Genomic DNA, 12,552 nt, shown 5'->3' with positions numbered 1-12,552 from the left:
GATGGAAGGGGTGGGGCTGGGGCACATGCAACCAGAGCTAGTCCAGGAGAGGAGGAGGGAACTCAGGTAGGGACTGAGGCGGGGCCAGAACCCCGAAGGCTAAAACTCTGTCATAAATTATTTTTTCTTTTTTTCTTTTCTTGCAGAGGGTAAAGGGGCAGGACTACAAATATTGTGCTCAAGAGAGGCTATCTTCCCTCTCATCTATAAGAGTTCAACCTGTTAAATTGCTAGTGTACTTGCACTTTAAGTGTACTTGCAAATGGGACCCTAATCAATAATATAATGAACTCACAATATTTATTTAAGCCCTGTTTGATAATACCGGCATGCCACCCCCTCAGTAGGTACAGTATAAGCTGTTACTCTGTGCTTATACTGATAGTAAAGTAGTTACAGCTTGTGTTGATCCCAGTTTAAAAAAATGTGCTTCTAAAATAACCCCGAAGTGTTCCTTCTCCCCCTTTGTAGCAGATTGCCCCTCTGCGCTCCGTATCATCTCTATGCAGATATCATTTGTACTTCAGCAAACAGAATACTAGAGTAGGGGCCTGTTTGGACTGATAGGAGTGACAAGCCAGTACATTCAAGCGGGACTAAAATTTAACAATGCAAGCGCATTGCATTATTGATCAGAGTATAATTTTAAGACATTTCAACCATACTTAAGAAAAAGTGCACTAACATTTTAAGTAGTCTCCTTAAAGTGTACCTGTTATGACAGCCGTTAAGTAAGACTGAATATGTGAACTGTAAAACTCACAGGCCAAAAAGTTACCATCGCTCCAACAAAAACTAAAATGGTGGATCAAGAGTGTTGCTATCAACAAGGGATGATACGGGCATTGGGATCTGGTTCCTCTGTACTTCGCTGTTATGAATGGAAAGGTTTCCGGTCTACCCTGCTCATAATTGATTCTCGTAAGGATTGAGGAGCCAAAGTGTAAAAAAAATATATATATAAACTTATAATATTTAAAATAAGAATAAGAGTTAATATTTTACCTCTCCAGAGAACAAAAAATCTAATAAAATAGACAACGCATTTCACGGTATTGACCTGAGGAAGAGGGTTAGAACCTGTAAAACGCATTGTCTATTTTGTCTTTTGAATAAATACTTTTCCAGTACTACTGTTGTTGTTTTTTTGTTGTTGTCAGGAGAGGTAAGAGATTACCTCTCATTCTTATTTTAACTATTAGAACAATTGGGGGAAAGAGGCGCCCTGATTGGATAAAAGCATCTAAAAACAGCTTAAAAGTGACAAAAGATATAAGGTAGCTTACCTCAATGATGAAATCTCTGTAATATATACAAAAGATTTTTTTATTTAGCACAGGCAACGCGTTTCGCAGGTCTGCACCTGCTTCCTCAGGCCAATAGCAGTGCCAAACGAAAAAGTTCATATGACATAGGGAGCCTCTCAAAACAGAGGCTCCCTTTGTCATATGAACTTTTACTTTTTCTCTTCTGTGTTTTTCCTACAGGGTGCTGAGACACCCCGACCACGGCTTCTATTAACTATTAGAAGTCTATTTATATATATATATATATATATATTTACACTTGGGCACCTCCATTCTTACGAGTATCCAGATAAACCTCCTTTGGAGGTAATAGATTTTTTCCCCTAAAAACTACAAACCCAGGAGAGAGCCCATCCAGCTGGCTTATACGGTGGTTGCAGCAGATCTGCAACTCACTGGTGAGTATAGCTGAATATACTTACAACTTCCTATTTATTAATGATACTACACCATTGGGCTCCTGGTCTCTCTGTTTACCTAAGCACCCTTGACTACAAGGTCACAATAAGGATCACTGAAACCCTCCTATCTGTTCATAATTGAGGTCATTTAGCTGAGAATAATCAATAAGGTTGTAACTTGGACCTTGCTAGGACTCAAGTGCTAAACTAAAGTCCATCTTCTGTTCACAAGAGTATTTCTACATTCCACACATCACGAGAACCGTCCCTAAGCTTGTGAGTTTTTAGCCTTTTAATTCTGGTCCATAATGATGGATGACAATAATATTGGGTGCACAAAGCAGGTACACTTTCATCCAGTCTTTTGTCTGTAAATTTACTCTGTCATCTTAAGGGCTAAAAAAACTAAATTTCACAGTCTTGAACATTCGGCCAAATACCAAGAAAGTGAATTGTATTTAGTGCAATAGATAATACTAGTTGTATACTGATGGAGTACCCCCAAAATTAGATTTTTTTTAAGGCTGGGGAGGTGCCATTTTGGGCAGTGGGGAATCTGATTTTTTTTTTACAGAGTAATATCTATCCCAATCCTACAGTATTCCTGATCACCACCAGATCTCCAGTTTTTAGCCACATCTCTAAGAGAGTCATTGACTGGATTACTAATGTGTCGAGCGGTTGACCATTAAACTAGTATGTAGAGTCACCTTTCCATAATGTAGTACTTTAAGGTAACACTGGACAGTAAAGGTGATTTTGTGGATTCAGTCATTACACTGATATGTTCAGGCACTGAAATGTAGAATCTACTATACATAGAATTACTCAGTGTATGTTGAGTTGATTTGGATTGGATGGCTTCCACCTAAGTGGAGATTATTTGGGGATGCAAATGATTATTTGTCCATTAATTTTCTCCGTAGAGTTGTTTCGTTGAATGGAGTTGTACTGGATTCACTCACTAGGTTGCGTTATTGTTCTTTAGTGGGGTTAGGATTGGGATTTTATCACTGGAAGACCTCTGGGTGGGTCAGCAGGAGCCTCTCGATATAGTTCTCCATTTCCTCCTGCTTGTCCTGGTCTTCGTCAAAGTAGTCACTGCTTGGTGGGACAGGAGGCTTATAGTAGTACCGGGGAGGGGTTTGGAATCCTCGAGACCGCATATAGCTAGTGAGAGGAAATGAACGGGAGCGGTACCTGCGTGGAACGGGTTCTAGATACTTGTTCCAGCTCGAAGAGGGCATCTTGTTCCAGGTAGGTTTTAGAATCTCATTCCAACTTGACTCTGGCACCTTATGCCAGCTTGGGTCAGATGCTTTACTCCAACTTGGTTCTGACAGTTTGTTCCAGGTTGGATCTGAAAGTTTATTCCAGTTTAAGTCTGACATCTTATTCCAGCTTGAATCTGAGCCCTTATTCCAGTTGGAATCTGGTAGCTTGTTCCAGCTTGGGTCTGACAGTTTATTCCAGTTCGATTCTGGTAGTTTATTCCAACTTGAGTCTGGTACCTTGTTCCAGCTAGAGTCTGGCACCTTGTTCCAGCTCAAGTCAGGCACCTTATTCCAGTTGGAGTCAGGCACCTTATTCCAGTTGGAGTCGGGCACCTTATTCCAGTTGGAGTCGGGCACCTTATTCCAGTTGGAGTCTGGCACCTTATTCCAGTTGGAGTCAGGCACCTTTTTCCAGCTCAAGCCAGGCACCTTTTTCCAGTTAGAGTTCGATACTTTGTTCCAACTTGAATCAGGCACTTTATTCCAATTTGAATCTGAACCCTTATTCCAGCTTGAATCTGTTACTTTATTCCAGCTTGGTTTTGGCATTTTATTCCAGTCAGAACCCTTATTCCAATTTGAGTCTGAACCTTTGTTCCAGTTGGAGTCTGAACCCCTGTTCCAGTTTGAGTCTGTTACTTTACTCCAATTTGGCTCTGACACTTTATTCCAGTTTGTCTTTGATGATGATTTGGTCCAGATCGGTCCTTTCAGTTTACTCCAGGTGGAGGGTGACAGCTTATTCGTATTCCAGGTAGGCTCTGAGGCCTTCTTCCATGTGGTTTCCTTTGTCCAGGTAGGCTCCTGCTCAGGCCTCCTTCTAGGATAGTATGTAGATTTTGGAGGATCAGGCCAAGATTGTGGGGGTGTCCTGGTTCTTTCAATCCTCCTCATTATGAAATCATCTCTTGCCTTTTTCTTTTTCATCCTCCTCCTTTTCCTCTTTTCCACATCATTAATGATATCCACCACATCATCAGCAGGAAGATGCAGACGGCTAGATAGTTCAATTAGTTTATCGATGGTCTGGGGATCCACCTCGTCATCATCATCAGCTGACCTTTTTTCCAGCATGTTTTGTTCCTCATCTTCAAATAAAGGCTCATGACCTCCCTCTGACTCATCAGCCAGATAGTCTTCCTCATTTTCCTTATCATTTGCATTGTCCTGCTCTTTTTCATCTTCATTATCCTCTCCATTCATTAGGTATTGCAGAAGAAGATCTTCGGCTACACTGGCAAGTTTATCTTCTTCTTCCTCTTCTTCACCTAGTCGCCGTGAGTTGTGTGGCACAGGATTGAGAGGGCTCCTCTTTTCCTCTTCTGCTTCTTCTCCAAATCCCAGGAGTTCTCTTATGTCTTGAAGTTCATCACTCTCTGAGGTGTCACTCTGAGGTGGGTCCTGCTCTCTTTTTGGAGGAGGTTCAAATGCTTCAAGCTCCTGCAACAGAGTTTTCACGCTATCCATATCTTCTCCTTCATCTGATTTTGCAACCTCATTCAGAGGCTCTTCTTCGTCATCAGAACTTCGTGTTCTGCTCCTCACTCTTTCTGTCAACTCACTCACGTTCTCCTTGTCCACCTCCTCTTGGACAATTTTTTGGTCACCCATAGATGTATTTGATTCTTGGTTAGGTGGGTTCTGCCCCTCTTCTTCAGTGTTGAGTGCTTGTAGAAGTACTGCAGCTAAGGCTTTAGGACTTATGTCCTTAAACAACTCATCACTGTCATCAGAGTTGGGTTCAGGTTGGACGTCAGCAGCTGCTCTCTCTTGGATGTCCTTACCCTCATCGTGCTGTCTTTGGGCATATTCTGTGGCTTCTTCATGTCCCTCCGGTTGGGGCGAAGTTTCTAAATTGCTGTCTGCAGCCCGGCGTAGCCTCTGTTGTTCTTCGAACACAGGGACAGCATGAAAAATGGAGGAATGTGCAAGGAAGAGGGTAAGGATGAGAAGGAAGGGGGGAGCTTGGAACATTTCTAGGTAGACCCACGGGATCAAAAAAAAAAGGTGGACATAACCATAAATTAAATTGTAAAAAAAAAAAAAGAGGTGTTGGTGATATTGATTAAACATAAATGTAAGCAGAACCAAATTAAACAGAGATTAAATCAAAATAACAAGACAACCAAGAGATGAGGATGTAAAAGAGGGGGAGAAAGAGAGAGAGAAAGATAAAATATTGGTTAGTGATGGAAATCATCAAAGGATCACGATTTTTACATTTAAGAAAAAGAAAAGCCCTCTTCCTGGAAATGAGAAAGCATTATGGAGCAGAGAGGGGGAGGGGGAGAGTGCTGTGCTAGCATAGACAGAGGGAGGGAGGGAGACAGATCATGTCTGCGTAGGAGTGAGCGTGAGTGGGGGGGGGGGAGGAGGAGGGGATAATGAGCAAGGAAGTCCCATTGTGGAAATCCTTCAGGTCTTTCCCAAACCCCCTCCTTTGTAGGATGCTGCAGGTGTCTCCTCCCGCTATAAAACTCTGCAGCTCTCTCCTACGTCTTGGCCCCCCTCCCGTCAAGAGATCCTGCAGGTCCTTCTTCATGGCAATGCAGAAATACGAAGGCTGCCTACAGCTTACAGCACAGTGCTGCTGCTCTATTCTCACCATGTTATTTGGTGTGTTTCTCAATTCCAACCAGCCACGGCATCCATTTATCCATAATATCCCTCCATTCATCTGTATTATCTGTCTCTCCATCCATCCATTCTCCCGTCTCTACTATCCACCCATATGAGACATCTATCCCTCCATCCATCTGTACTGTCCATCCATTGTCCATCCCTTTCCCCATCCATTCTCACATCTCTACTATCCATCCATAAGAGACATCTATCCCTCCATCCATCTGTACTGTCCATCCATTGTCCATCCCTTTCCCCATCCATTCTCACGTCTCTACTATCCATCCATAAGAGACATCTATCCCTCCATCCATCTGTACTGTCCATCCCTTTCCCCATCCATTCTCACATCTCTACTATCCATCCATAAGAGACATCTATCCCTCCATCCATCTGTACTGTCCATCCATTGTCCATCCCTTTCCCCATCCATTCTCACGTCTCTACTATCCATCCATAAGAGACATCTATCCCTCCATCCGTCTGTACTGTCCATCCATTGTCCATCCCTTTCCCCATCCATTCTCACGTCTCTACTATCCATCCATCTGAGACATCTATCTGGACTATCAGTCCGTTCATAATTCCTATTTATACTATCCATCCATCAATATAATCCTTCCATCTAGCCATTTATATGTGATATTGATCTATCTATCTGATCTTACCTACTGATCATCCATCTATTAGACTATCCATTTATCAATGTTACCCATCCATCTATTCGTACTGTCTATGTATCTATCTATCTCTAGATTCCATCCATCCCTGCCATCTATCCATATATACTATCCATCTATCTATACCACCCGTTCATCCATCTGTCCTCCAGTCCTTACACTGAGTCTCTCGTAAGCTCCTCTCTCTTCCATAACTTGTCCTTATTTTGTTTACCTCTAAAGGTCGGCATACATCAGGCGGTGATGGGCAGATTCGACCAAGAGACAAATCTATCTCTAATCAAATCTAATCGAATCTGATAAGAGAGAGATCTGTCGGCTGTCCATCCACCGCAGGCCGATTTCTGATCAAATTCAGCATGAAATCTCTGAGTCCGCCACACCTGTCGCCTTGCCACTGCCCCCCTAATAAGTATAAATGTACTAGTGTCTGCCCATCTGTCTTTCAAATCCACTGCTCTTCAATTAGCGGTGTGCACACCACCGGTGAGACGCATGTGTTATGTCACACATGGTGGCGGCATGTATACCGCTAATGGAAAAACATGGGATTCCGAAGACGGATGGGCGACACACGACAGGTAATGTATAAATGCACACATGGGCGGTACATTTATACACTAGGGGGAGCAGCGCTGGGGTTTTCATGGAGTTAGTTGCTTGTCCCGATATCGCTCACAGTTACAGCTGCGTACCCAATCGGCCACGATGGCCCGACATCTTGCAGCATGTCTGATCGATACATACGACCAATGTAAGCCCCAAACTGGTCGTATCGTCAATCGGGCATGCTCTTGGCACCACCGATTTTCATCCTATTTGATAATAATTATCAATTAAGATGGTTGACCGCCGAGTCGAGAGATGTATGGCCACCTTCAGGCAGGGACGGATCTAGACCAAGTTGCGCCTGGGGCAAGGTCAGGTTTTGGCGCCTAAAGGTAAGGTCTTGGCGCCTAAACTGCCATTCCCCATCCAGTTTAGGCGCCTAAATGTCAGGTTTTGGCGCCTAAACTGCCATTCCCCATCCAGTTTTGGCACCTAAAGGTCAGGTTTTGGCGCCTAAAGATCAGGTTTTGGCGCCTAAACTGCCATTCCCCATCCAAATTTTGCCGCCTTTTTAAGAATTCAACAAACTGCGCCTGGGGCAAGATACCCACCTGCCCCCCCCTAGATCCGTCCCTGCCTTCAGGCATTGGTTGCTGAACACACACGTTGCCTCCCTATGTTACCATTGTGTTGTCTTCTCCTGGGATATACAATTCTGTACACTGATGAGTAACTATCGCTCCATCTGCTTCAGTTTAACCTCCTCTGACTCAGACAACCATGTCTGCAGATCGCCCATTCGTTCCATTACCGGTATTTTCATCAATGACAACAACAGATCTGCTCGTCCTACAACTGCAGCTGCTGTACAACTCATTTTTCTTTCACCAGTATTTGTGTACAACGAGCAAGTCGTTCTGTTTCCTCTCCCCATCCTGTCTATTCTACGGATGTTTTTATTCTTGTACAGCAGATGTTGCAGCATAATGGAAGACTTTGGCGGATGCCTGTCGCTTCCTAATGCGGCACATCGCTCATTCGTTATCAGCTCAGTGCCAGAGTGACACTCGGATAATCGTCACCAGTGTAGAGGGACCATGGGGGAATCTGCTGCCATGGTTTCACGTAACCGCTGCCTCCGCCTGGAGAACTGGTGACCTCTTACAAGCTTAGTGGAACCTCCGTGTACTGTAGCCTGCAGCTGACAACGTGGGGAAATCTCTCCCTGACGTCTTTTGCGTGGCGTCATTTAAAAGGACCACTTTGTTAAAATGCCTGACCTCTTGCCACCCCCGTAGTCAATCATATAATGAGCTGTAGAAGAAAAATCCCTAAAGTGGACCTGAATTCTTGCACAGGAGAGAAGGAAAAGACAGAGAAATCCACCCTGTGTGTCTTTATAGAGAACAGCCTGTCTAATTCTCCCTTCTCAGCAAGTAATGAGCTAGTGTAATTTGAGCTTCCTCTCTGCTCTAAAAGATAAACAACAGCATAATAATCCTTAAATGAAATATAAAATAAGGTTAAAATTCCATGTTTGCAAATTAACTCCTCTGCCGAGGCAGCCAGCTGACACAGCAAATTACAGTTGGGATTAGTCACAGATGAAGGGGAATTAGACAGGCTGAACTCTCTAAATTCATACAGGGTTCATTTCTCTATGTTTTCCTTCTGGCCTGTGCTAAAGTTCAGGTTCACTTTAATGCGTACCTCAAGTGACAGTGACATGATGGCCCATATGCAATCCACCTTTTCTCCTAAGTTTTCTCCAAGAAGAACATTTTTAATCTTTTGTTTAAAATTACTTTTCTGCTGTTTGCAATTGAAAAAAAAATAGCAATGGTAGGTGTAAAAGTACCATCAAGATTATTTAGTGTATTTTTTGCTTCCTGGTGGCTCACGGCATTTTATTTTCAAGGTGTGAAAATATCAACTTGGAGAAAATTGGCACACAGGCACAGACAATACTAGGCCAGGTCAGCAATTCTCTGAAGTCCTTTTCTATTTTCCAGTACAGCAAGAGTTAAAAAACTTGAGTTGTTATCTATGCAAAAGAGCTTGTCGAAACCTTGTCAAATTCAGTACAGTTTCCTGAAAAGTAAATAGAGGCTAAAACAGCTGAGAAACAGTGTGCTTCTAATAAGGATTAAGTGCAGGAAAGTTCAAAAGGACAATACTTTATCTTTTAATTTAAAGGGGTTCTCGGGGGGGGGGGGGGGGGGGGTCTGTTGCTCGCGTCTTCGGGAGCTTACTGCACAGGTGCGTAATTGCGATCTTAGTAAGACTGCAGCCGTGTGGCCACGGACGCCCAGCTGCAGTCTTACTAGGTTCGCAATTACATCGGGACCGGCGGCGCGGAACGGAGGATTGTTGGAGGACGGCGTGCAACATGACAACTGAGGAGGACTGGTGAAAGCCCCAGGTAAGTGTCAGTTTTTATTTTCAACCCCCCCCCCCCCCCCCCCCAAACAACCTCTTTAACAACCAGGGGTGTAACTACAAATCAGGCGGCCCCCCAACAAAACTTTGATTGGGCCTCTCCAATGCTCACAACCTTTTCTTTGCCTCCCCAGGTGAGCCTTACAGCCTGGGGGCCAATCTTACATGGCTCATAGAACCATCAGTGTGGCCATCAGGATCTTCACACCCAAAACAAGTGTAGCCACAAAATCACCTGATCTGAAGTAGGGTAAGGTTAGTAGTTGGGGCCAACGCTCGGCTCGGGGCCCCCTGCATTTGCAATTGCTGCTCTCCCCTAGTTACACCCCCTGTTAACAAGGCAAAGTGTGGATTCTAAACAGCAACTGTGACAGTCTGGTGCAATCTTTAAGCCAAAAAAATTAAACAATTAAGCTGCAAATAAAGATATGAGACTCATTTAAATGTTACTAATGTTCTATGTATCATCCATACTACACATACAATTAGTTAACTCATTAGTTTATTTTCACTTCAGGTTCACTTTAAGTGTCTCCAACGTGAATATCATTGGCGATCTGGTGAAACTGGAGTAGATTCATTTAAAGCTGATTGCTATTAATTGGTTAAAGAGGAACTCCAGTGAAAAAAATGTAATAAAAAAAAGTGCTTCATTTATACAATAATTATGTATAAATGATTTAGTCAGTGTTTGCCCATTGTAAAATCTTTCCTCTCCCTGATTTACATTCTGACATTTATCACATGGTGACATTTTTCACTGCTGGCAGGTGATGTCAGTGGAAGGAGATGCTTTATTTAAAAACAGCTATTTCCCACAATGCAATGAGGTTCACAGACAGGTAACTGTCAGAACCATGGTCCTGACATCACACTGTGGGAGGGGTTTCACCACGATATTAGTCATACAGGACCCCCCCCCCCCCATTCTGTGCATGCGCTGTTTGTAAAGGCTTGTAACTGTGCATGCGCAGAACAGTTCCAGCAACGGGAGCATGAGGAGCATGGCTGGGACAGCAACTAGTGTAGCCAGCGGCACAACAGAAGGGACCCAAATTACTTTTTGGCGGTCTGGAAGAAGCCCCAGGTAATCAAAACTCCACCCCCCCACGCTATTCTCCTGGTGGACTAAAAGCTTCAGAGCTTTAGCCACTAGGGTGCGCTCTATAGGCAATAGCAGTGTTAGGGAGTCTTGCCCAAGGTTGCCTCACTCAATCAGTGCTTGCTTACTGAACTTGAAGAGCCAAGATTCTGGTCTCCTGTATCAGAGGCAGAGCCCAGTACTCTACACAGAGTTCAAAGCATGTTGCTAAGCCTGCAAATAATAGCAGTGCCAGTTCTGGAGGTTTGTAGCTGGCTGCAGGTGAAAATGCAAACGTAGATTAGTAAATAGCTTGAACACCTGCACAGGGCCAATTCAGCGTAATATATATCCAACCTAATAAACCCCTGGTGTTGCTGCGTCCTCCTCCTGCTGTCCCTGTGTCCGTGCGCATGTGTGGCACGTGGGCGGAGTTTAGAGCAGGGAGAGGGCGGGGCCAGGGGCGGGCGTGTGTGCACACTGGTGCATGCGCAGTGACATGCGGCCGGCAGTGGTTATGGGCGGGAAGGGAGGGGGGTTGTGAGGGTGGCTTAGAGCCCGTTATTGTAACGGGCTTAGGTCCACTAGTATACAGTATATATTTACAATATTAATTTATAAACAGATTGATCAGTATTTGGCCATTGTAAAATCTTTCCTCTCCCCGGTTTACAATCTGAAATGTATCACAGGTGGTGACATCTTTCCGCATAGCTGAACAGCCTAGGCTATGCATCACTTGGAGGGCGGAGCTACATACCAATATGTAGATGTAGGAAGTGTTTCTGATGCTGACACCAGGATAATTACCATAAAAGTGGGCATCCTGAATAATTTACTGCATTATACGATATGTCACACCGGTGCCATTTTCACTACTTTATAAATGCAGTGGAAATACCAAGTAATAGCATAAAAACTGACGCACCGCCGCTGCCAACATTTTTAACCCTTTCCCGACCGCCTCACGCCGATCTCCGTTGGGAGAACCGCGTAATGCCAATTGGCGTGAAGTCCTGGGGCGGGGTTTTGCAGGAGATCGCGCGTGCCTCCTCGCTTGAATGACAAAGGCGTTTTTCCTGGGTTGTTGAAGTTTATCTTACTCTTCTTAAACCTGCTTGGCGTTCTGATTCAAATGTTTTTTGCAATTTTTTTTTAATTTATCATGTAGCTAGCCTAGCGCTAGCTACATGATTCCCCCCTCCCTGCGGCATCCCTCCCACCCCTCCGATCACCGCCGGTGCAATCACCGGTCCGGAAATCCCATTCTAAACGGGATTTCCGGGAGGTCTTCCCCCGTCGCTATGGTGACGACTGTCGTGACGTCATCGACGTCAAGGACGTCACAGGGAGTCCCGATCCAGCCCTCAGCGCTGCCTGGCACTGATTGGCCAGGCAGCGCACGGGGTCTGGGGGAGGCTGTATCGCGACGGGTAGCGGCTGATCGGCGGCGAGCGGCGGCAATCAGGCACAACACGCACCTCCGGCGTCTCTGGACGAGCCAGGGAGGTTAAGCTGCATACACACATTCAATTTTGATTGGCCATATTCACACAGTTTACTTCTCTACTGCATAGATTTGGTGAGATTGTACCATCTTGGTTGGCTAATTTTAGCACTTTACCTGTTGGCCCTCAAACTTTGTGGAAGTGGTAAAATTGGCCAGTTATTGGCCAATCAAAATTGGACAAGTGTATGTACCCTTACTGTTTAGTTTTGTTTTTTGGTTATCTTTTCACTTGCTAAGTGCTTAAAATGTATTTTGTAGGTAAGACTAGGAAACACAAGGAAGAAGTAGATTCATTGTCAATTGCACCACTGCCCTCCTCTTCCTTTGCTGGTGACACCACTGACTCACACTGCCCCTGCAGCACAACCTTGGGTGTCTCCTGAATAGGAAGTAAGAAAACATCTCCTTAAAGAGGAACTTCAGCCTAAACAAACATACTGTCGTTAAGTTACATTAGTTATGTTAATTAAAATAGATGGGTAATATAATCTCTTACCCATCCTGTTTTAAAAGAACCGGCAAAGGTTTGTGATTTCATGAGGGCAGCCATCTTTTTGGTTGAAAGGAGGTGACAGGGAGCATGAGACACAGCTCCAACTGTCCTGTGTCCTGATCACCCCTCCTAGTTGCTAGGCAACGTGAATAACAACATAGGAAATCCCATCATGCTTTGCACAGCACCAGGGGAA

The 12,552-nt window shown here is 44.4% G+C and overlaps 1 protein-coding gene across 1 annotated transcript in view; it reads right to left on the bottom strand.

Moving 5' to 3' along the window:
- Window positions 1–1,471: 1,471 nt before the first annotated feature.
- The window catches only part of LOC137562589 (proteoglycan 4-like), a 35,354-nt gene continuing 24,273 nt past the window's right edge, over window positions 1,472–12,552 (bottom strand). The window contains exon 2 of the mRNA XM_068274078.1: window positions 1,472–4,958. Coding sequence (XP_068130179.1) covers window positions 2,719–4,956 — 2,238 coding nt within the window. The 5' untranslated portion in view covers window positions 4,957–4,958 and the 3' untranslated portion in view covers window positions 1,472–2,718. The remainder of the gene's footprint in view (window positions 4,959–12,552) is intronic.

The sequence above is a fragment of the Hyperolius riggenbachi genome, chromosome 3 (assembly GCF_040937935.1).
Source record: "Hyperolius riggenbachi isolate aHypRig1 chromosome 3, aHypRig1.pri, whole genome shotgun sequence".
NCBI lineage: Eukaryota > Metazoa > Chordata > Amphibia > Anura > Hyperoliidae > Hyperolius > Hyperolius riggenbachi.
Note: the sequence above shows the minus strand (reverse complement) of the source record. Positions and strands in the feature narration are given on the sequence as shown.